This window comes from Ailuropoda melanoleuca, chromosome 15 (assembly GCF_002007445.2).
Source record: "Ailuropoda melanoleuca isolate Jingjing chromosome 15, ASM200744v2, whole genome shotgun sequence".
Classification (NCBI taxonomy): Eukaryota; Metazoa; Chordata; class Mammalia; order Carnivora; family Ursidae; genus Ailuropoda; species Ailuropoda melanoleuca.
In genome coordinates, this window is record NC_048232.1 from 20,293,566 (window position 1) to 20,319,875 (window position 26,310).

The following is a 26,310-nucleotide window of genomic DNA, read 5'->3' on the forward strand; positions in this document are numbered from 1 at the left end:
CTTCTATTGAAGAGGAGATATCAAGAGGTTTCTCTCCTGTCTTGGCACTACTCAGCAGCAGCTATGGCTATCCATTCACTTGACACCTGGTGAAATTGTAGTTTCTGATGGAGAAACATTTAAAGTTGACACCTGTCATTGAAACATTTCCTATACAGTTTTCAGGCAAGCTAGAAACCAGTGATAGACTAAGTAATTAATTTCTGTTAAAACAAACTGGGTAAAAATTTAAACTTATACAAGCTAGGGAAGTCTGGTGAAGATAATGTGAACCAAGACTTTCCAGGTAAAGATTCTCTCCCTTTCTTCTGGAAATGGCATTTAGAAAAAAAAAAAAAAAAAAAAAAGAAGCTTAAGTTTAAAAGACAAAGACAAATGTTTAAAAACCACAAAAGTGAGCAAAGTTGGTAGATAGGAGAAAGTCACGGAAGACAGGACATTTATCATATTGTTCCCCGTCTTCTTTTCTCATTGAATCTCTAGGAGTGCTTATTAAAATACTTTTAAAGCAGTATGCTTAAGTTATGAACATAATTGTCTTGACCCTCCAGGAATCCTGAAACCCGAAATGCCAGGTTCATGAAAGCTGGATTAAAGGCGAAAACCATTCGGCGTGAAGGTTGTATTGACAATGTCTACATCAGATTACACAATGTCATATGTGAGATGTCTCTTGACCGCCTAAGCCAAAGACGACTCCACTGACGTAGTTTACTAGCTTCGCCGCGCTTCAGCTGGATTCTCTGGGGGGGGGGGGGCGNTGGCTCGGTCGCCGGGACCGAGTCCGCGGCTCAGTCAGGAAACTTCGCGGGTGCGGGTTCGGTTTGCAAGGAACCGCAGACTCCTGGCGGACGCCCTGTAAGCGCTGCAGGATCGTGACATCGACGGTGCACGATTCCCGCGGCTGCTTGGCGAGTGTGGCACGTCCCGGGAGCCCCTTGCAGGCGGAGTTCCCTCGGGGCTGGCTGCCTTCGCCCGGCGCCCGGTACCCCGGCCGTGACGTCACGCCCGGACTGGCCGTTGCCGCGAGACGGTCGCGTTCCGGTTCCGGTCGGTTGCCCGGGAGACGCGGGTACACAGAGAGAAACGGCTCCCGTCGGAGGCTGAGTCGTCGCCCCGGTCGCCCCCTCGGCGTTCTCACAGGCCGGGAGCGGACGGGCCGCGTCGCCGCGGAGCTGGTCACGGGCGGAGAGCTGCCGGCGCCATGAGTCAGAGGCAGGTGTTGCAAGGTAAGGCCCGGGGCGGCCGGCGCCCCGACGGGCTGGCGGCCGGAGCCGCGGGGGCACCGGGGCGGCCTGCTCCACCGTGTCTCTCCTCCGCAGTGTTCGAGCAGTACCAGAAAGCCCGGACCCAGTTCGTGCAGATGGTGGCGGAGCTGGCGACCAGACCCCAAAACATCGAGACGCTACAGAACGCGGGTGAGCCCGCACCGATTCCGCGTCGCTCAGGGCCCCTCGCCCCGCTTGGCGGGTCGCTCCGCACCCCGGGCCCTGCGCCACTTGGTGCCCCTGCCTCGTCTTGCACCTCGAGTTCCTAGTCACCCCGGGTGCTCAGCCTTCTCTCGCCCCTTACCTCCTTCCCCCTCACCCCGTATCCCTGGCCCCTCGTCGTCCAGGGTCCCTGGCCTCGCCTCTCCTCGGGTCCCGGATCCCCTGCCTCAACTCCGGCCTTACCCCGACTCCCTGTCGCCCGGCTCCTCTGCCGTCTGAGCTTTTGGAGAGGGGCAGGGTGGGGCCAGGAGGACGGCGCCCCTAAGTTCTTCCAATCACCGCGGAGACAGTAAAAGCATTTTTTCTCTTGAGCGGGTCTTTTTGGGTGTGAGGCCAAGAGGGTGAAGCTTCCAGATTGGTGTGAGAGGGGCCCGACGTCCCTATTTCCATCTTTATGGCGACCAGGCAAGTGTCAAGTTGAAAGTCAAGGCCAGAAGAATTGCCTGGAAGTCATTTTACGTGAATGGGAATCTACCTTAATCAGACCCATTTTATCCGGGTGCCGTTGCTTGTCACCCTGCCTTTGATCACCTTCGACTTCCTCACACCAAAGGAATTCCAGAGCGGTTGACACATTATTTCTCGCCTTGCATTAGTGAAAGGGCAAAGATTTGCTTGAATAATTTCTAAGACATTCAAAGTAGGTAAAGTGCTAGCTTTGAGAAGTCCTTATGGGGCTGTCATTCCACCCCCTCAGTCCGAAATCATGCATACTCTAGAAAGAGGAAGAGAGAGTGTGTGATTTGCTTCTTATCAATTAACATAAACAGGTGGAGAAGATAATGGTGGATTAAGGATTCCACCGCCATCTGAACTCAAAGTAACGTAGCATTTTATCACAACTGTGTCATAAGAAATGTTTAATTTATAGTTTGTAATCTTTAAAACTCACTCAAATTAATGTGGAATTAAAAGAAATTTAAGGACATATTGACAGGGCAAGAATGTTTAGAAATAATGTTTACTCTGGTTTCTTTGAGGAGAATGACTCTTGCACCTAAATGGCAATTTTTTCTGTCACTGAGAGGGATTTTGGTGTTTATTCCTTGTATGTTTCTCTTGGGGGGGTATATTCCTAGAAAGTGTATTTGGTAATCATGTTTTAAAGCTTTTTATTTTGAGATAATTGTAGAGTTACAAGAGTTGTAAGAAATAATACACAGATCCGCTGTACCTCAAAACTGTGATATGATATCACAACCGAGATATTGACACTGATAAAAATCCATCCATTTTATTCAGGTTTTCCCAGTTTTGCTAGTACTTATTTGTGTGTGTGTGTGTGTGTTTAGTTCTATACAGTTTTATCCTGTGTGTATCCATCATTACTATAGTCAAGATACACAACAGTTTCATTACAGCAAGGATCACTTTTTTTTTTTTTTGTCTTTTTATAACTACACCTACCTTCCTCTTGTCCCTAACCCTGGACAACCACTAATCTGTTCTCCTTTTGGAAATTTCAAGTTGATCATCTTTTGTTCTGCAGTTGTTTCATGTGGATTAATTTTCTTTCTTCGTGTGTGTGTGCATGGGTGTATACTTCCCAAAGTACCCAGAACAGTGTTGGACACAGTGTTTCATATATACTGACAAATATAAGTTTATTAGAGCATATTACATTTTTAAAATGCACTTAATTTTTAGTCCTTCCCCCCCCCTCAGTCCTACTGGTCAATGGCTTTTGTGAATGGACACTTACTATTTACAAATATTTAATTTCTGATCTATAAGTAAACAGCTAAACCAAAACATTTTTTTAAAAGGGAAAATGATTGACATTATTTTTAAAACTTGATACTGTAATATGGGGGTATAAGTAACACTTAAGATACAGAATATCACATTTTAGTATAATAGTGGCAGGTTATTTCCTCTTATAAGTATACAATGTACAATGTGTTATGGAATTTAATCATCCAAACCATTAGGCTAAGTGATCACCAAAGTATAAGGGACCTACATATGACATCTTAAGTAGCCACCTATTTCCATTTATGGTCTGGCTTATGAAGGAATGGAATACAAAAGGAATATAACAATGTTTTGAAGTTGTTTGCACTTGACCAAAGTTGATGGAATGCTAAGATTTTTCTTGTCTTAAGGAACTTATTTTAACATATTTCATGTTATCTAGATTCATTTTAAACACTCCTTTAATAATTTTAAATAGATACAGCTAATGAATATACTAGTATATTTATTCTTTTAATTAAAATAATCTGTAAGCTTTGTTATGGAAACTTTATAGCCTATAAACTATTGAAATGGTTTGTTCTTTAAAAAAAATCAATGTGGATTTAAAAATACTTTTTTTTTTTTTAAAGATTTTATTTATTTATTCGACAGAGATAGAGACAGCCAGCGAGAGAGGGAACACCAAGCAGGGGGAGTGGGAGAGGAAGAAGCAGGCTCATAGCAGAGGAGCCTGATGTGGGGCTCGATCCCATAATGCCGGGATCACGCCCTGAGCCGAAGGCAGACGCTTAACCGCTGTGCCACCCAGGCGCCCCTCACATAGGATNCTTTTGAATGAGCCACAATACGTATGCATCACTTATGTATTATGATCAAGTTTTTTTTCCAGTCAAGTGACTTCATTTTGATAACATAAAATACCAGTGCATTTTATTCCTGACTTCGACATACTCTCTGCATACCTAGGAAGGTTTTGTTTTGTTTTTTCACTTTTCTCCCCTAATGAACTACTTAAATAAATATGTATCATGGATCCAAGGTAAGGTGGAAAACATTTTCCATATAGGTATCATGATAAATCAGTAATTCACTTGTTAAGAATTTTTTAAGTCATTCACTGTGAAAGGAAACTTAAAGGTGAAAATTATCAATGGAGTTTTATTTCATTTTAAATCTCTGATCTTTTTCATTATATTTTTGATGTGCTAATAAGAATATTTGCTTTATTACATATGCCCAAAGTAATTACTAAAGCAAAGTGTTGCAAGATATCTTCTTCAGAGTATTTGGACAAAAATAAGTTTGATTTCTAACCAAAATTGTTACTAGAAAGAATGGTGTACAATGTGTCTATAACCTAGAGTTATTTTTTTCTTACTGAGATTTTATTCCTTCTAAATCAAATACATACAGGAAAACATTAAAAAGTTCAATGTTTATTATAAAATCTCTTTATGCACCCTTCAACCCTGTATGTTTGAACCATTACATCTTGCAGCTATTTAAAAATGAATTTTGATACTTCCCCTCTTTGAATAATCAGTAACACATGTAACACATTGTAAATAGTAGAGATAATACATTATTACTTCTACCAATTGTAGAATTTCAGCCAATGGAGGTGATTGTTTAGTTGTAAAATATAAGTAATGTTTTGTGGCGTATTGGACTATCAGGCTCTCTTACTTAGCTTGTTTAGAAAGTCTTTCATAATAAGCTAATATAAAAACTACCAGGAAAATTATTTTTAAACTGCTTAGCAGTTTAAAATGACCTTTCTGAAGCAGCTATTTATGTAAGAAAAATTGGGGTAAAATTTAAATTAATACTTTGTAATATTTAACATATAACCTATAGCAGAACAATAAGCATGGCTAATCACTAGTTATGCACATTTTCAGAAGGGTAGGAATAGAGAAAATTGTGTAACACTTTAAATATGCATCTCTATGAAGCTAATTTGCAAATTTAGGCAATTTAATGAGTTTACAATTCAAGAAAATAATATACGTTGACACAAAATGATCTTAAGTTACATGTGTCTGGGGCAGGGTGAAAGTTTTAGCACCTCAATTTGCTGAGAAGGAAAAGTCTGTGGTAAACATTTATAATATGTTTAAAACATAGCCTGGTAGGTACATGTACCATGATTCTCTTACAAAACCCACTGCTCCAAAGGATATTGCAACTGAAAAGATAATTAGTAGAGCAACTTCAAAAAAACTTAACCAATCATGCTATTTAAATTTCATGAATATAAAAGGAGTCTTGGACTTGTGAATGCGTGATAATTAAAGCACTGATCTTTTCTTAAAAGATAGGGATAGTGGGTTTTGTGTTTTGTTTGTTTTACATATGCCTCAGTGGAAAACATTTGAGGGAACTATAAAAATTCTGAACTTGTTTGCACCTAATAATATGTCCTAAAAACAAGATCATTCAAAATTATATTCTGTGTTCCAAACCCTTGTTCCTACAGGGACATTTATCTGTTTTGTTATCTAAGCATTGGTACATAAGTAGAAAATAATATAGCCAGGACTAGGATGTCCTTGTTTTCTTAAGAAAAACTGGATGATTAAACAAGAAAAATCTAAGCTATGGATGACCCCATAAGAGTGGGGCTTAGAAATGGCAAGTTTGTGTGGGTTACATTGTAATGTGACAATGTTTTTGAAAAGATATTTGAGTATTTCCTAACTCTTTTCACATTTCAGTGTTTTTTCATGGTTTTTGTTCCTATGACTAGAACCTTTTTTTGTACTTCTTTGTCTAATTAATTTCTACTCATTCTTTATGGCTCTGTTTAGATGTTGATTCCTCAGGGAAACCTTCCTTGAGCCCTCTCAGTAAGTTAAGTCTCTTGATTTATGCTTTCCTTGCTCCTAATATTTCTCTTTCATGATACTCATTACGATTACAATGATTTAGTTTCTGTTTTCTCCACAAACTATAAATTCCGTGCCTAGCATAATGCTTAGTATAGAGCAGATGTTCAACATATTTAAATAGAATGAAAGGAATAATAATAATTATTTTTTTTAAAGATTTTATTTTTATTTATTCGACAGAGATAGAGACAGCCAGCGAGAGAGGGAACACAAGCAGGGGGAGTGGGAGAGGAAGAAGCAGGCTCATAGCGGAGGAGCCTGATGTGGGGCTCGATCCCATAACGCCGGGATCACGCCCTGAGCCGAAGGCAGACGCTTAGCCGCTACGCCACCCAGGCGCCCCAATAATAATTATTTTTTTTAAGATTTAATTTTTAAAAGTAATCTCTATCCCCAACATGGGGCTCAAACTCACAACCCTGAGATCAAGAGGTGAACTGAGCCAGCCAGGTGCCCCAGGAGTAATTATTTTTCTAAGTGTTTTCACATCTCTTAAAAAATTAGATTCTTATAACAGCTTAGATAGGTAGAATAGGTATCTTCTTAAGCCCCCAAAAGGTTGGGTGATTGCCCTCATCACAGAGTTAGTCCCAGCCATACTGGGACTAGGAGATGCTTAATTGCTGCCTGACATTGCACTCTTTCTGTGTTACCTTGCAGGTATTAGTAAGCTATTTCTACATGGTTCTAGGAGTTCCTAATAAACCTTAATGTTAACTATTAAAACAAGTCATTTGTTTAGGCCTTTGGGTACGAAAGGCTATCCAGTAATTGTGTGTAATTGGCTTTTGAGGTCTCCTTGAGGACCGTTATGGGAGCTTGAGTGGAGGCCAGATGCAGAGAACTAACTTTAATTGATAAGTACCTGGAGGTTTGAGGGAGTGGGAGTTGTATTTAGGGCTTACACTGAACTTAGAACTCTAGAAGACCTTCAGCTTTCTCTGACTTCTAAGGAAAGCCTTATCAAGCCAGGTACTCTTTAAAAGCACCCCGAGAAAAGTGTGTAATCCACTGGAAGTTACAAACCGAGATAATACTTCAGATAGTTGTTGGACTGAGTCCCTGCTGGGATCAGAGAGAGTGCAGGGGAGACTGCATCAGAGCCCAAGGTGGGCAGCTTGTTCTTTTTGAGAACATGGGGGGTAGAGCACAATGGAAAGGGAGGCACTTGATATTTGTTGGTTGATTATATTTAATACTTCCATTTGTTTTTTACTTAATCATGCTTTCTGTGAAGGACTTTTACGCCATATTCATTGGAGTCAGAACTTTGGGATTTCTATTGAGTAGATATATTGGCCCTAAGAGAAATCCAGGGCCACCTTTGAGAAAAAATTTGGTCTTGACTCGTAGTGAGTGGGATGGCCCCTCTGAACATGTCAGACTTCCCTAATTTTCAAAGTGACATTTTGATTTTGCCGTATACCCCATGATTTCTGTCATAAGGGTGGCTAGATTTTAAATTTATTTTTTGGTCAAGTTCTGTTATAAGTCCAGGTGAAAACAAATGATATTTGTGCTGTATGTCTGTGTGCATGTGTCTTCAAAGGAAATGACTTTTATCCACTTTACTGTATATTCTACTTCTGTGTCATTAGAGTCACTATTAGGTTATATACATAGACTAGCTTATGTTAGTTTTCCAAAGAGATGTCTTTGTAGAATCAGTCTAATATGCCATCTTTTGAGGGCTTATTAAAAAATACTTAGGGGCGCCTGGGTGGCGCAGTCGTTAAGTGTCTGCCTTCAGCTCAGGGCATGATCCTGGCATTCCGGGATCGAGCCCCACATCAGGCTCCTCCGCTGGGAGCCTGCTTTCCTCTCCCACTCCCCTGCTTGTGTTCCCTCTCTCGCTGGCTGTCTCTCTGTCACATAAATAAATAAAATCTTAAAAAAAAAAACTTAAATTTCCCCATAAATTTCTTTAAATCTATCATTGAAGACATTGTCCATTTTGATGTTAACTATTTTTTATGTAAAGATACACTCTTTTATTCAACCAATTTTTATCAATTATTATGTGTCAAGCTAGGCCTACATATAAAATTTCAGGAAAAAAAATTGTTCCTACTTTATTTCACAAAGTGTTTCCTTTCTTGCTTTTGCTTCCAGAAAACTCAGTGATATGTTTAGAGTTCAGAGTTGCAGCAGTTACTCTTAACCTATATTTTTGATAAAATTATCAGTTCCCATCTCTCTGCTGTGTAACTCTTTTTTTTTTTTTTTTAAAGATTTTATTTGTTCATTTGACAGAGAGAAAGAGAGAGAGCACAAGCAGGGGGAGCCGGAGAGGGAGAAGCAGCTTCCCGGTGAGCAGGGAGCCTGATGTGGGGCTCAAGCCCAGGCCCCTGGGATCATGACCTGACCTGAACCAAAGGCAGATGCTTAACAGACCGAGCCACCCAGGTGCCCCTACTACATGGCTCTTAGATATCTTTGCATATCTATCTTTTAGAGAAAACTATCTCAAAACTTTTTAGAGTAAGTGCAATATGAATAAAATAAAACATTTTATCTGAAGAATTTGAACTGATTATCTTCCAAAGGTGACCTCTTCAAATATTACCCATGAAATCTCTTGAAGCAGACAATCCTTTCATAATTATTCTATTTATTCTCTACTTACCCCATTTATGAGAGTTCCAATTTTCTGTAGGCAGGTGGGTATTATAGGTATAAATCATAACAGAGAAAACACATTGACAAAAGGAGACAGGACTAATTCAGTATTTGCAGCTCTCTAGAAAACTTCCAAATTAAGATACAGTTATATCTATTTGGGGTGCTATGGGGTAAAGGGTCAGTTTAAATGACTCATATACCTAAAAGAAGAACTATGAACATATATTATCCTTTTTGTTGTTATTTTTAATTTTTAAAAAGTTTCTAAAAATCACTTTATTGAGATATAATTCACATACCATGCAATTCACCCACTTAAGTGTAAAATTCAGTGGTTTTTGATACACTGAAAAATTTTTAATGTAAAGTAATCTCTGTACCCACCATGGGACTTAAACTCATGACCTTGAGATCAAGAGTGGCAGGCTCTTTTGACTGAGCCAGGCAGGCACCCTGATACATTATTATTTCTTAAAATTGTGTTAAATATAACAAAATTTGCCATTTTAGTCATTTTTAGGTGTGTAATTCAGTAGTATTAATTATATTCCTAATGTTATGCAGCCATCACCATTATTTCCAAAACTTTTTAAAAGTCACCCTAAACAGAAGGTCATTATGTTTCTTTAACTAAAATTTGCCTAAAAAGAGAAAATTGCACATTAAATTTCAGTTTGTTCATTCGTCATTCAACATTTATTGAGTGTGCAAGGGCCAGCCGCATGCTTAGATGCCGATCATGCAAAAATAGGCATAGACAACGCCCTTAAGGAGCTTATTTGCAAAGGAGAGATATATAAATACTGTTTGGTAAGTGTCCGTTACATAGACGTATGGAGCACACATGAAGGGTACATAACTCAAGCTTTGGGAGTTATGGGAGACTTCTAGAAGGAGGAATTATCTGGCTGAACTTCATAGAAGTTAGCCAGATGAAGAAGGGGGAGAGGAAAACTGTATTCAGGTAGAGGAAACATTATGTACGAAGGCACAGAGACAAGAGGAAAGGTGGTGCTTGATAGAAAAGGTGAATGTTTAGGTGCCTGGGTGGCTCAGTCAGTTAAGCGTCTGCCCTCACCTCAGGTCATGGTCCTAGGGTCCTGGGATCAAGTCCCACATCAGGCTCCCTTCTCAGTGGGGAGCCTGCTTCTCCCTCTGCCTCTCCCCCTGGCTCGTGCTCTCTTTCTCTCTCTCTCTCTCTCTCTCTCTCTCTCTCTCGCTCTCTCTCAAATAAATAAAATCTTAAAGAAAAAAAAAAGAAAAGAAAAGGTGAATGTTTAGATATGGCAGGAGCCTCTTGGGATAATAGGGCTACAGAGAGGCAAGGCAGTGGCTGGAGAGGAGAACAGGCCTACCTCTGAAGGACCTCATCAGAAGTTTGGATTTATCCTGGAATTGATAGAAAGCCATTGAAAAGCTTTCATCAGAGAAATGAAGGGATCCGTTTTGTATTTTTGAGAGATGATCTTCACAGGAGTGTGGAGAACTGATTGGAGGTAATTAAAACAGGATCCAGAAGACCATGTGCCATATTAACAGATCTGTAGGATTTATGACTTAGTAGAAGGGGCGGGGCAGGTGAGGAGAGAGGGGAGTTCAGCGTGACTCACAGTCTTCTGGTTGCCATTCATTAATGGAGAAGAGATACAAAAAACAGAGGGAAATGGTGACTTCATTCTCTAATAGTGTTGAAGTGTCTGGGATATCTATGTGCCAGCAACTACAGTGAGCAGTTTGGCTATGTAGGGCTCTGGAGCTCATGAGAGTGATCTTGGCTTGGAAAGAGAGGTTTGGACATGTGGAATTTACATGTTCATTTGAAAACTATATTAAAGGCCCGTTTTATATTTCTTCATGTAATTATAAACATGTAAGTTCCAATCATTTTATCTAAAGTATCACGTAAGTTGAACTTGCCATAACTTTTGTGATCTGTGTACTTAGGTCGAATCTCACATATAGACAGTGGTGGCTATGACCTAGCCAAGAGTCAGACAGTTGCACTGTAAAAATGAATGAAATTTTGGTTTAATGCAGTAATCATGGAAGAGAGCTACAGAAGTGAATTCAACAGATTATACCCTTTATTGTGCATTTGAAACCTGGTACATACAGGCTAGTTTTCATTGGCAAATGGGCTGTGATTGATATTGGGGAGGAGAAACAGGAGGGCATAGATGCTAGAGTTATAAAATAATATCTACCTCATAGGATTGTAATGAGGATTGATGGGTTAATATTTGTAAATTCCTTAGGGGAGTCCCTGGCACATGATAAATGCTATGTAGGTGTATGTTAGATTGGTAAAGAAATACCTACTGTGGGAGGCGCCTGGGTGTCTCAGTGAAGTGTCTGCCTTCTGCTGAGGTCATGATCCCAGAGTCCTGGGATCGAGCCCCGCATCTGGCTCCCTCCCACTTTACATTTCAGGCCAGTATGAATTTATCATGGTTTCTTCAACAGTCTGCAAGAATCATGCATCTTTTGTCCAAGCCAGAAACTTGGAAGTATCACTTACTCCTCCCTCTTCTTCACAATAATCAGTTTGTCTTGTAAATATCTAGACCTTTCACTTTTCTCTTTCCCTTTGCCATTAGTATTCTCCAAGCTATCTTCACATCTGGCCTACATTCATACAGTAGCTTCCTAAGTGGTCTTCCCACCTCCCATGTTGTCTCTTTTCATTCTTTCTCCCCAGTGTAATCAGTGATCTTTCTTTACAAAGTACAAAAACACTGACAATGTTCAGGTTAAATTCAAAATACTTAAGATAGTTTATTGGGCTCTTCAGTACTTTTGTCTCTGTTAATCTCTTAGCCTTCTTTCCCAACTCTTTGCTCCCATCTTATACTATGGTCATACTGCATTCTCAGTTTTAAAGATTAAAACACAAAACAGAGAAGGTGAGAGGTAACTAGGGTAAGCAGAAATCTTTACTAGGACTTACGTAGACCCAAAGGCCCAGTTTGCAGTACTTGTTTTTAAAGAAACAAAGTTGAGATGTTAGCTATCTTTTTAAAGCACAGCAGATTGAGGTAATATGTATATAAACTATATACATATAATATGAGAATGGGATTTTTTTTGGCCTTGGAAATGTTTGATATTTCCTTCCTGTTTTATATCTGTAATTGGTGTACACAATCAAAGTAATTCGGCCTATGTTGTGTTAAAAGGAATTAAAGACTTGTGATTATTTTGAGGCTATTTTATAATCTTCTCCACTAGATTATTAGTTTCTTGAGGGAAGGAACTGCCTTTTCTCAGGTGTGTAATCCTATTGTTTGCCAGTTGATAAACTCTGATCTATTTTTTGAATGAATTCCTGAGGGCAGGATCAGCGAAGTTGTTTTTCTTGTTGTTTTTTTCATAACTGGATTGAAATGTAGATATTACAAGCAATGTCTCTAGTATGGCCCTGGAACAAGAAAAATAGAAAAGAAACTCAGAGCTATAAAGTTGGGAAGGGAGAGATTGTGAAGATTTATCTAGAAGTTTCAGAAACACTTTCGTACGATTTGATCAGTTTTTGTGGAGGAAAGAGAATTGTTTTATAGATGTTAGAGTATCATATGTGAATTATTATTTTTAATATTAGTACCTGTGGGCTCCTTCAGTAGAGACCGCACTGAGGTCATTAGCTGTCACTAGAGACCTTGCTTATCAGATATTGTAGTAGCCAGTCTTCAAAGTGCTGTTATTTATGGACTCTCAATTTTCATGCATTCATTCACCAAGGATCAATCATCATGGATTCCTAATGGACAGGCAGGTAAGGAAAAATTTCTTTTTATGTTACATATGCTTCTTTTCTCCTTTCTCCCTCCCTTGCTCCCTAACGTATTTCCTTCCTTCCTTCCTTCCTTCCTTCCTTCCTTCCTTCCTTCCTTCCTTCCTTCCTTCCTTCCTCTTGTATTTATTACCTGTATTTTTAGGACAGACTTGTAATTAGAATAACAAGGTCTCCATGCTTAATCTGTGTAAGAGATAAAAACATGTCTCAGGACTGATAATTATGAAGCACTAAGAGGCAATTCAAGGACTAGAAATTTGGGCAATATTTTCTCTAATAAAGATGACCTTATTTAAGCAAAGATATATTTTTTTAAGATTTACTTATTTATTTTAGAGAGAGAGAGAGAGAGAGCTTGAGCAGGGGGTAGGTGAGAGAGAGAGAGGGGAAGAAGCAGACTCCCTGCTGAGCACGGAGCTTGAAGCAGGACTGATGTTACAACCCCGAGATCATGACATGAGCCAATATCAAAGAATTAGAGGCTTAACTGACTGAGCCACCCAGGTACCCTCAAACAAAGATATTTTAAACTGAAACTTTAGCTTTTACTTTTATAGGTTCAGAGATTTTAAATTTTTCAAAAGTCTTATTGTGCTACTGTCTGAACTAAGGAATGCAGGAAAAAAATGATAGAGCAGAGACATCTGCATGGAGGCCTAACTTTGATATTAAATACAGGGATAGAAGGAAAGGAATGGTGTGTCATTTTATTGATCTCATTTTTCCTGGGCCAGATGTAGTAAAAAAATGGAGGAGAAAACGTATAAAGCAAAAAATTCCTTTGAATATATGGAGAGGTGAAATACTTGGGGGGTAAAACATTTTACTGCTAAAACAGCAAATTGAAATTTTCCAAAATTGGGAGACTTATGGTATATTAGCTAAATACTGTAACTAATAATAAAGACTTATAACTGGGGCACCTGGGTGGTTTAGTCAGTTAAACCTCTACCTTCGGCTCAGGTCATGATCTCCAGGTCCTGGGATCAAGCCCCACATCGGGCTACCTGCTCAGTGGGGGTCTGCTTCTCCCTCTCCCTCTGCCTCTCCTCCCTGCTTGTGCTCTCTCTGTCTCTCTCTCTCAAATGAATGAATAAAATCTTAAAAAATAAAATAAAATAAACACATAACTAAATTAAACATTACAGACCCAGATAGATGAATTCATTCTTTAACTTCTTAACATAGAAGTTCAAAGTTTTTGAGATTTAATTCAAAATACTCAGGATGAATAACCCAGTATAGATTGATTTTCCAATTATATTTCAAAAGACAATAAACCATTGCCTTCACATACACACACACACACACACACACACATATATATCAAAAGGGAAAAAAAGGAAATACCAGAATCATCAGGAAAAAATAACATGAAACATAATTGTAATTCTTTTAAAACTATTTGAAGCATACTTATTATACTTTATACTTTTTGACCCTGTTAATGTATTTATTATGAAACTTCAAATACGTGTTAACAAATTTAGCTCTTGTTTTTTTAGAGTATTGACTTATTTTACTTAAAATCATGCATATTTGTTATAAAAAATGAAGTTATAGTCAACAATAACTAAAACCAACCCAATTTAAAAATGGGCAGAGGACTTGAATAGACATTTCAACAAAGAACATGTACAAATGGCCAATATAAGCACATAAAAAGACATTCACTGACATGAGTGATAAAATGAAAATCAAAACCACGATGAGATACTACTTCACACCTATTAGGGGGCATTATTAAAACACAAAAAACAAAACACAAAAAATAACAAGTGCTGGTAAGGATGTGGAAGAATATGAACCCTTGTACTTAGCTGGTAGGAATGTAAAATGGCGCAGCTTCTGTGGAAAACAGTTCCGCAGTTCCTAGGTAGTGGTGATGATTACACTAAATCGTACACTAAAAAATGGTTAAAATGGTAATTTTTATGTTACATCTATTTTACCACGATTAAAAAGCTAAAAAAAGAAATCTAGTAATGAGACAGCTACAAAGAGGAGATCAACAAATCATTTTAAATCCAACTTTTTAGAAAGAACCCGTGTTAACATTTTGTAGTCATTCTAATACCTTATTCTGCACTTTAAACTTTTTGTTGTGAGGTATTTCAGAAATTATCACTACAAAAAGTATAGATAGTAATATTAGCAACACTTATGAGTATAGACATGTTAATTTGTTGAACATGAGCTATGACCTAGAAGTGCCATGTGCCAGCAAAGTTAACCAGCCTGAGTGGGATTCAAACCAGCAACTGTGGTCTTATGTAAGATGATCTCATCAAACCACCATAACCATAAAGATGATCACTAAATGAAATTGGGAACTACAAAAAGCCACGGGTCACATCATTACATGTATCTATGAAAAGCATCATTATTCTCTGCTTATGTTATTGGTAGTACTGTTTATCTTAATTTGGTCTAATCCTAAGTGTTATTATAAATGTTTTCCTTTTATTCTTTCTCAAAAGTTTCTGGACATAACATTATAAAAGAATATTGATAATATTTGCTTTTCTAGATCACTGCGGTATGTTTTTAAAGAAAAGATGTAATAACATCTAGCTGAATAGCCTGCTGCAAATTAAGTAAAGTTTAGAAAGTCAAGGGGCGTTTTGTTCCAGTTTGAGCTCTGTCATCACCTTTCTTGTAACCTTAGACTAAAACAGCATCATTAAAGCCCAAATAGCAGTTGGCTATTTGGGGTATTTTATAGTAAGGCAAAGGTACTGTAAAGACTTGGAATAGCCAAATGACTAAAATGTAATTATTTTTTTATCTCTCTTTCCCTACCTCCTCAACTTTCAATATGTATTATTTATTTAGCAATCATTAATGAAGACTGTCTGAATTTCTAACCATGTTCCATCATTTATTAGTTTTGTGATGATTTCTTAACCTTTCTCAGTCTCCATTTCCTCATCTGTAAAATAGACATAATAATAGGCCACTTCATAGGTTTGTTATGACAGTTCAGTGAATTCATATGGAAAACAAGTCCTTAAAGCAACGTGTGCATTTAAGAAGTGCTGGGTCAATATAAGCTAACTTTTACTGTTGTTGCTGTGATGGTGATAAGCCTACGCTGTATCCAACCCTGCAGTGAATATTATGAGGACTAGTAATGCAAAATACTTATCTCAAAGAATTTGTTTCTTTGAAATAATATCAGAAACCTGAATTTGCATCCCTTCATGAATGCGAGGCCTTAGCCAGTTGAAATCACAGAAAAAACCCAACAGTTGGAATCAGAGAAAAAACAAAAACAAAAAACCAAACAAAACAAATGGAAGACTCCATAGAGATGAAAGGACCTGAACTGAACCCTGAAAGATAGGATTTGCAAAGGCTGGGGGACACCTACACCCCAGCTCCCCTCTACCCCCTACCATGTGCTAGGTAGGCATTAAACTACTTGCTCTACAATCTTTCTCTGCATTCCTCATAACAGGCCTATCAGGTCACATAGCTACTATTTGCCAAATCAGGGATTTAAACTCTTAACCTAACTCCAAAGCCTTTCTTGTCATGCTGTGCTGCTGCTTTGATAATTTCAGGTTGTATTATTCTTTGTCTTGGCCAGTTAGATGCTTCTAAATATACCACTAGTTTTTAGTGGATAATTTTTTTTGTCTTTACTGATTTTTTTCCTGTAATTTTCATATATATATATATATATATATATATATACACACACACATATATATATGCTGAATTGTATATTTGCTTTTGCATTTAAATTTTGCTGACTTCTGTTCTTTCATAACTAAACTCAGGTGTGATGTCTTTGCTGAGGCCTCTTCTTCTGGATGTGGTCCCAACAATTCAACAGACTGCTGCGTTGGCTCTTGGGAGACTGGCTAATTATAATGATGACCTAGCAGAAGCGGTGGTGAAGGGTGACATTCTTCCACAGCTTGTTTATTCTCTGGCAGAACAGAATGTAAGATTTTAAAAAAAGTAGTTATATATTTTTTGTTTTAGATTTTTAAGAATCTGCTAGTTCGGATACAGATGCAAGGTTATAGGCATTAGAATTTTAGGATGTTAACACAACATTTAATTTTTTGAACTGCACATAATAATATCTTTAGGGTATTTTATTTTAGGAGTAATAGGCAGCTTTTCCCCATTACTGTTCATATAAGAAAACAGATTACACAATTTTTAATGGGATTATATATGAAGCAGTATTTCTGTGTATGAGAGTCTTAAACCTGTAGGATCAGGTTTGAGAGCTGTATGGAGCCTTAGGCAAATAAAAAGTTGTTTTCAGCAATCCTGATATGCAGGTGAAATCTGGCTAACTATAAGAGACAGCTTGGAAGCAAAGGGGAGAGAAGCATACAAAAGGAAGGAGAGTACATGTAAGGGAAGGTTTAATAAAGCATTTTATACCAAGTACGTAAGCATGCCAGTCCTTTTAGGGGTCATCTAAGAGTGCCCCAATTTTTTCCCCCTCCAGTCTGGTCCTACTCTATGTTTCTGTACAGCACCACCCAAGAATAGTTAAGGACTTTCCTATAGATAGGGTCTTGGTCTGTTTATTACATTCTGTTAGTTTAAGGATATATATTTCTTGATATTTTTTAAGATTAAATTCCTATTTGTATAACCAAATGACAAATGATCCAATTTAAAAATGGGCAAAAGACTTGAATAGACATCTATACACATACAAAGAAGATATACACATGGCCAATGAAGATGAAAAGATGTTCAACAGCATAAGTCATTAGGAAATGCAAATCAGAACCACAGCAAGATACCACTTTACCTACTAGGATGGCCATGATTTAAAAAAAAAGAAAAGAAAAGAATAACAAGTGTTAGTGAAGATTTGGAGAAATTGGAGCCCTCATATATTGCTGATAGGAGTGTAAAATGGTGCAGCTGCTATAGAAAACAGTCTAGCAGTCAAGTTAAACATAATTACCAGATGACCCAGCAATTCTACTCCTAGTTAGATATCCAAAAAAATTGAAAACAGGTGTTCAAACAAAACTTGTACACAAATGTTTATAGCAGCATTATTCACTATAACAAAAGAATGACTGGATAAGCAAATTTTGGACATCCATATAATGGAATATTATCAGTCATAAAAAGGGATGAAGTGCGGACACATGCTACGACAGGATCAACCTTGAAAACATTATGCTAAGAGAAAGAAGCCAGATACAGAAGGCTACATGTTGTATGATTCCACTTCTAGGAAATGTCCAGAATATGCAACTCTGTAGCGACAGAAGCAGATTAGTGATTGTCAGAGGCTGGGGGGAGAGGGGAACAACGTGACTCCTTAACATGTATGAGGTTTCTTGTTGGGCTGATGAGAATATTCTGGAACTAGATGATGATGTTTGTACAACACCATGAATATGCTAAATGCCACTGAGTTGTACACTTTAAAATGGTTAAAATAGTAAATATTATGTGTATTTTACCAGAACAAAAAAATAAATCTTAATTGTTTAAAATTTTGCCTTATTTTTATAGATTGGAGAGTCATTTACTGACTGTCTTATCTCCACGAGGAGTCTCAGAAATTTTATTTTTCTTGCAGGTGTTCCTTCCATCATCAAATACTGTTAGACTTTGTTCTTCCTAGACACTTAGCTCCTTCTTTCGAGGGCAGGGTCTGTGTTTTGGTATCCCACAAAGAAGGGTCTCAGTAGATATAAATGTGAATGAATGTCCATTAGTTGTAAAGAGGCAGAAATGAGGAGAAAGCGAGAATGTGAAGCAGTGTTCCCAGGCTGCTGTCTCCTTCACCAACCAGTCCTTTAACTCATTTCTCTCAGGATTTAATCTCTTCTTTATGAGGTACAAAGTCCCTGGTGTGGCTTTTTTTCCCTTTTTTTTTTTTAAAGGGAATTCTTTTAGTGAGGAATGGGAGAGAAGAGAGAGGAATTTGAAGAAGCAGAAATTAGGAGAAAGGGGAAATGAGATCAGAAGGGGTGGATTATAGGCACTGCAGTTAGCAGCGACGATCGATGGCCAGTAAATTGTGAATTTGAAATTCTGCCATATGAAAGGTCACATTATGGAACACTACATAAAAAACTAAGGATGTACTGTATGGTGACTAACATAACATAATAAAAAATTATTACTAAAAAAAAGTCACATTAGCTTAAGGTGATGACAGGAAGCATATCACCATTATTTTCCCATGATTATAAGAAAATAATGGAAAGCTTCTTTAGTTTTACAGTAAGTTAGTAGATATTTGGTTACTGACATAAAATTAACCTTTATAACAAATATTTTAATATCTATATATGTTAACATTTAAGAAACTAAAGAAATATATCAAAACATCATTATTGACATAGCATATTTCTTATATCATCAACATATACCAATTTTTGAGATATAATACGTTAAAATATTCTTGATGTATTTTCTCTCTCCTATAATTTTTGTTGTATCTTAATCTTTTTGCCAAAGTAAATAGCATGCTTTCAGAACAGGTGCTATAGTGACCTAGTCACTTTAGTAGTCACTGTAAAGACGTAAAAACTTGGAATCTACAATTAGGGGGTTAATTGGGTTCTATTAATAAAAGAGACCGTTACTGTGTTGTCATACTAACCTTGAAACAGTAGTGAGTGTTATAGCCAAATACTTCCTATACACTTAATTTTTTTTAGTTATATTAAAAAAAAACGTTAATCTTGTGTTTCAGTTTTATTTCTCAATCTGATAAAATTTTACATAGAAAATTTTATAAATATGAAGCATTACTTAAAGTTCACCTAACAGTAAGTCATTTGTATTTATTGTTTTAAAAAAAGCATTTCTAAGAGGGGATAAATAACACATCCCCTTGTTTGGTTAGTTTATTTACCAGGAAAGCTTTTAAAATGTATCATGAGTGTTTCGCCTTTATGTTTATCCAACAGTTGGTAGTGCATCTCGAAACATGGTTGTTATTTCAGGATGGCTTGGGACACCAAAAGATTAGTTGAGGTCATGAAAGGCCTACCATGCTTAGAGGCTGAGGGCAAGTAAAGGAAATGAATTTGTCAGTGGACAGTTTTGTTGCACATGCTAACGATCTAAGAGTTCCCATGGGTCAAACAAATACTTTTCAGTGTGATGCAGATACAGAAAATCTCATTATTTTATGAACTGGTAGGAAATACAATGTTTATATGGTATTTTATACAATTTCCAAATGAATTTTTTTGGAATAAAACATTTGAAATGTAATTTAAGATTTAAATGATTTCAGTTTAGTTACTGAACAGAAGCAACAGGGGAACATCAAAAAATTATTTTGCAGGATGTTTTTCATCTTTTGGATTTAAAAGCTGTTGAGCTTTATGTATATTAATGTCATTTTTATGTTGGTTTTTGTCAATTTTAACTTTTGGTTTTATACGTGTTTGATTCACTTTGAGTTTTATCTATTTTATCTTATTGTAGCGTTTTTACAAGAAAGCAGCTGCCTTTGTGTTACGAGCAGTTGGCAAACATTCTCCTCAACTAGCTCAGGCAATAGTTGATTGTGGAGCCCTGGATACGCTGGTGATATGCTTGGAAGATTTTGACCCTGGAGTCAAGGAGGCGGCAGCTTGGGCACTTGGATATATTGCAAGACATAATGCAGGTAATGGAGCATATCTGAAAACAGGATTATTAAAATTTAGATTTATTAGGTAAATCTGGTTTTGCTTAGTGAACTATAGATGCAGTTTTAATGATGTTTCCATGCATTATGGGAGATAAGTTTTGAATGATGGCCATGTTATTTGGATCACACATTCCCCAAAACCTACACATTTCAGTCTTGGGAGAAGATATTTGCAAATGACATATCTGATAAAGGGCTAGTATCCAAAATCTATGAAGAACTTATCAAGCTTAACGCCCCCAAAAAACAAATAATCCAGTTAAGAAATGGGCAGAAGACATGAATAGACATTTTTCGGAAGAAGACATCCAGATGGCTAACAGACACATGAAAAGATGCTCAGCACCACTCATCGTCAGGGAAATGCAAATCAAATCCCCAATGAGATACCACCTCACACCTGTCAGAATGGCTAAAATTAACAACTCAGGAAACAACAGATGTTGGCGAGGATGCGGAGAAAGGGGAACCCCTTACAGTACGGTAGGAATGCAAACTGGTGCAGCCACTCTGGAAAACAGTATGGAGGTTCCTCAAAAAGTTAAAAATAGAATTACCCTATAACCCACCAATTGCTCTACTAAGTATTTATCCAGAGGATACAAAAATACTGATTTGAAGGGCCACATGTATCCCGGTGTTTATAGCAGCATTATTAACAATAGCAAAATTATGGAATGAGCCCAAATACCCATCAACTGATAAATGGATAAAGAAGATTTGGTATATTGCTGGAGAGGATATGGGTGGGGGGGAAGGGGAAATTGGGCAATGGGCTTTAAGGAGGGCACTTAATGTAAGGAGCATTAGGTGTTATATACAACTGACGAATCACTAAATTCTACTCCTGAAACTAATAATACACTGTATGTTAACTAACTTGAATTTAAATAAAATCTATAAATAAATAAATAAAAATATAAATCTATTAATATATATTATATATACTTATAAGTAATGTTATTCAGCCATCAAAAAGAATGAAGAACAAAATCTTGCCATTTGCAATGATGTGGATGGAGCTAGAGAGTATTATGCAAAATAAGTCAGTCAGAGAAAGACAAATACCATATGATTTCACTCATATGTGGAATTTAAGAAACAAAACATGAACATAGGGGAAGGGGGGAAAAAAAGAGAAGGAAGCAGACCATAAGAGACTCTTAACTATAGAGATCAAACTGAGGGTGGCTGGAGGGGAGGTGGGTAGGGGGATGGGCAAAATGGATGATGGGTAATAAGGTGGGTGTTCGTTGTGATTAGCACTGGGTGTTACACGGAAGTGAGGAGTCACTAAATTCTACTCCTGAAACTAATACTACACTACATGTTAACTAAAATTTAAATAAAAATTTGAAAAGAAAAAAAAAAAACCCTACACATTTCAGTCCTTATCCTAGTTAGTAGAAGAGAAATTTGAAGATAGAAAGAGACAGGTAGTGGGGAATGAGGAGAGGTGAGATAGTGATGGATTCTCAAAGATGTTGGTAAATTGGTTCAGTGAAAAAATTTTAGGTTGTCATGCTTCAGGGGATGTTGGGTCCTTACTCTCTCTCATGATAGGGGTGTTCTAATCCAGGCAGGAGACATCGCATGAATGAATAATGTTGAAGAGATATGGAAATGATAACTTTCTAGAATGTATTTGTATGAGCCCATATTGGGCAAGAGGGAGGGGAAAGAGGAGTACCTCCTCTTACAAACTGACAGCTCCATGAAGTCATCGAGAAGGACATGGACCTCTCATGTGAAGTTTGTGCTGACACACCTGTTGGTAAAGAATACAGAGGGAACAAAATTGTCCTCAGCACTTTACAGAAGTTGCTAAACAATACGAATGAATAATACAACAAGAAAATAGTTTTAAAACAAACATATGTAAAAATGATCAACCTCGCTAGTAATCAAAGAACTGCACATTAAAACACCAGTGAAAATGTCTTTCCCCACTTATTATTATTTAGGGGGAAAAAGAGTAAAGCAGAAATGTAGCCAAATGGTTAAGAGCACTGTGGCATTAGACAGGGTCTGAGTTTGAGTCCAAGTTCGACCACTTCATTTCTGTATGACCTTGGACATAACTTTTAAACTTCCTGAACCTTAACTTCCTCATCTGCAAAAGATGTTGCCTAAAAGGTGTTTCAGAGATTTGTTGTGAGCGCAATATTATATGCAAAGCACTTTGACCAGTAGTTGGCGTGTGGTAAATATGCAATGAATATAAGATATTAGTGTTTATACTGAAGGTTGGAGAGAATATGATGTTTATGGCCATTGGTGAAGGCACTACAAATTGTATAAACTTGTGGAAAGAAGTTTGGTGAAACTAAGTCATGAAAGAGTTCTTGGTTACTCTGAAAAGCCTGCTTTGGGAATTCATCCTAAGGGAAGAATTCCACAGAATGAAAAAGTTATATTCATGCAAATGTTATTGTAGTAGTATTTGTAATATCAAAAACCCTCAAATATTTGGCAGGAATTTAGCAGTTAAATTATGGTCGTTTTTACTTAATGGAACTTCACTTGGCAAATTAAAAAGGTAATTATGAATCCTACATGGTAACATGGAAACATGATTGTAATGTAAAAAAAGAGATAAAATTATATATTGCAATTATAAGAATATAAAAATAAGTTTGTATGTGGACATAAATTACAAAGAAATACATGTTTGTATTACTAGGGTGATAGAATGAAGGATACGTTTTCTTTGTTTTCCAGATTTTTCAATGTGTGTTTATGTACGAAACAATAGCTACCACTTACTGAGCACTTACTGTGTGCCTGGCTCTGTGCAGTGTGCTTCAGATCCCTTATCTCATTTTGATTACAGCTACCCATAGGGTCGGTATTACTTTCCCTGTTAAACAGAGGAAGAAAATGTAACTTAGAGAGGAGAGTTATGTTAATGGTGGAACCAGAATTATGTTATGTTAATGGTGGAACCAGAATTTGAGTCTAAATCTGTCTAACTCCATGTTAACCACTGACCATAACAGCTTCTCTAAATATTTCTTAAAAGAGCATCGAAGAAGAAATTCAAAATGGAAATAGGAAGAGGCTTTTCCATGGTTATGTTTAATTTGGTTCTTAAAATGGCGACACTATTAGAGACAAAAAGGAAAGAAAATGATACAGAAATAAATGGAGAAAGAAAACTATTGTCATGCTTAGAATGAATCTGAATTAATATATTAAAATGATTTCCTTACTATTTGGATTTTGGTTTTCCGAATAGGGTCACCTTAGGACTATTGTTTAATGTATGGCGATTGAGGAAACTAAGGCAGTTTTTGATTTTTAAGATTCATTTCTTTACTTGAGCAAGAGAGTTGGAGAGTGAGGGAAGGGGCAGAGGGGGAGAAAGAGGGAATCTCGCGCAGACTCCCCCCTGAGCACGGAGCTGTGTGGGGGGGGGCTTGCTCCCACAGCCCTGAGATCGTGACCTGAGCCCAAATCAGGAGCTGGATGCTCCGCCGGACTCCCCTAAGGCAATGTTTTAGCTCAGAAGCTGGTTATGATGGGAAGCTGGTTATGATGGGAAGCTGGTTATGATGGGAAGCTGGTTATCATATTTAGCTTGGGGTTTTTGTTGTTGTTATTGTTGCTTTTGGTCAGAGGACTTTACGGGAAACAGATTGTAACATGCGTATTTCAAAAGGTGCTGCAGAAGAGCTTTGAGGGGCTGCCATACAGATATACTCTAGGCAGGTGCGTATAGATAACCTTTCTCTATCTCCCTTTTGTTAAGTCTGAGGCTAAATGATTATAGTTCATAAATAGGATCTGTCTTAGGGATTCCATTCCAATTTCTTGCTATAATCTGGCTCCCACATGGAATTCCCAGTGTAATTTCAATATTTCACAGTAGTTAGGGGTCTGGGACCCAGAAGCTCCCAGAAGAGATTACTGCATAGATTTCTCAGAAGGAAAGGGAATTGTTACCCAGTAGGCAATAAAAGAAGTCATCATTCACATCCTGAATCAGTGAAAATAGACGGTTTGCCTCTAAATAATCTGACTTCTTTTTCAGTGATTTCCTAAAAATAGAATATGTTAGATTAATGGGGAGACATTCATTCAGTGTTTTCTGCTTAGTATTAGAAGAATGTTTTATTAGGCAGTTCAAGAAACAGAAGCCTTAAATGGAGATGCAAAGAAAATAAAGTGTACCTTTAAGGGCAATAGAAGGAAAACGTTTTGTGTCTACGAAACAAAAATAAAGTAAGTGTGCAATTAGTAGAAGAGAAAAACCAATAGGCACCATTAGACTTGTTCTTTTTTTTTAATAATATTTTTTATTCTATTATGTTAGTCACCATACAGTACATCCCTAGTTTTTGATGTAATGTTCCATGATTCATTACTTGTTTATAACATCCAGTGCACCACGCAATATGTGCCCTCCTTACTACCCATCACCAGCCTATCCCATTCCCCCCCCACTGAAGCCCTCAGTTTGTTTCCCAGAGTCCATAGTCTCTCATGGTTCATCCCCCCTTCTGTTTACCCCCCTTTCTTCTTCCCTTTCTTCTCCTTATTTGAAAAATGCAATTTCTGAAAGTTACTTCTATGTGTAGATTTTAAAGCATTTTAGATAATCAAAGGGAACTGGGGACTAACAACCCAAAATGGTATGGGGTTTCTTTTTCTTTTTCTTTTTTTTTTTTTAACTCTGTATAAATTATGTCATTAAATTTCTGTGGTTGAATCATCAGTTATTGAATATTCTTGATGTATGTACCTCTTTCTTTGAAGGTAAATAAGCTATTTCTTTATATTTTCTCTGGCTTTTTAAATAAAAGCTGAGGTAAATTCTTCTTAGACTGGTTCTTCTTCCTTCTTGCTGGATTCTCCCACTCTGCAGCATTATTCTATTAACATATTTTCCTCATCAATGTCACCCTCTCATTGTTTCCGAGGATTAGTCCTGCTTTTGGAGATCCAAGGCATGAGGCAGGGAGCCTGTGTGGACAGGAAGTGTCAGCAGCTAGGAAGAAGGAACCATGGGTCTCTGCAGGTGCAGGGCTTCCACCTGGCGGGGCCCAGAGCAGCGCTCTGCTTCGCTGCTCCCCACTGGCAGCCTCTCTCTTGCTTCCTTACTGTGTGGAGCACAGCAGCTTCGTGGAGGAGGGCTTCCAGTGACCTCGTAGCAAGGGGGTGGCCGCAGTGAGGGTAGCACCTGGGATTAAACTGACAGCAATAGCCTGGCTGGAGGGGTGAGGAAGATGGAGTCGTACAAGGGCTTTGTAGGAATTATTTTCCACATTTGGGCTCAAGAATAAGTTTTAAGTGTTTCTTTTGGGAGCTTTAGTTAAATATGCCATTTCTTATAAACTTTTGCTGTCTCAGAGTAAACTTTGTTCTCAAGCCTGGCAAAGAGGAATACCGTACCTTTGGTTAGGTGTTCTAGAACATTTTAATCATTAATATAATTGTCATATTATATAGATGAGGAAACTGAAGTAGAGAGGGGAAGGATTTATTCTGGCCAGACAGCAATTTATGGTGGAACTGCTTGGCAATTACTCAAAATCTTTCAGAGATTCTTCCTTTTTATAGTATGAGAAAGCTAAGTGTACAAGAGCTCATCATTCTTCATTTTAAACTCCTTGTTGTATCTGAAAGTCTTGCCAGATACCTCTGTTTTTAATCCCTGATGGCTGGTTCCCACATGTGTGATGATCCTTTTCTCCTATAGACTTGATTGATGTCCACAGGACTAAATCAAATGAGAGATTTCCATCCCAGCTCAGGGGCAGTTAGAAGATGAGGTTGCCAAGACGAGCAGTGCTGACAGGAGTTGGCTGCTTTGGACACTACAGAAACAGTTAGTAGATTATATTCTATTTGCTAAACAGATAATATAAGGAAGGAATCCAGACCGAGCTGGTCAGCCTGATTCTTTTCTATCTTGTGTAGAATGATGACATGATAAAAAGAAAAGAGAATTTTAAAATTCAGAATTTTTGCAAATGTTCTTCTCATGTCACCCATCTGTAAATACCAATAGGCTAAATCATGTGGAACAGGCTTAGGAAGCAGTAATTAACTTTTTGAAAAGTCACATATTCGTGACAAATATCTGAGATAACAAGGGACTTTGTACTGTGGGGATGAAGGGGTGAAGGGAACTGCAGGTTGGTAATTAAAAATTATTTTAAA

At 37.6% G+C, this 26,310-nt stretch overlaps 1 protein-coding gene across 3 annotated transcripts in view; it reads left to right on the forward strand.

Moving 5' to 3' along the window:
* Positions 1–1,067: 1,067 nt before the first annotated feature.
* The window catches only part of SPAG6 (sperm associated antigen 6), a 61,368-nt gene continuing 36,125 nt past the window's right edge, over positions 1,068–26,310 (forward strand). For 2 of the 3 annotated variants that reach the window (XM_002913151.4, XM_011226983.3), the window contains exons 1-4: positions 1,068–1,229; positions 1,323–1,418; positions 16,280–16,446; positions 19,938–20,121. In XM_002913151.4, coding sequence (XP_002913197.1) covers positions 1,205–1,229; positions 1,323–1,418; positions 16,280–16,446; positions 19,938–20,121 — 472 coding nt within the window. In that variant the 5' untranslated portion in view covers positions 1,068–1,204. Of the gene's footprint in view, positions 1,230–1,322; positions 1,419–12,421; positions 12,474–16,279; positions 16,447–19,937; positions 20,122–26,310 lie in introns of those variants that run through there. The other variant, XM_019801282.2, reaches the window with a different exon arrangement.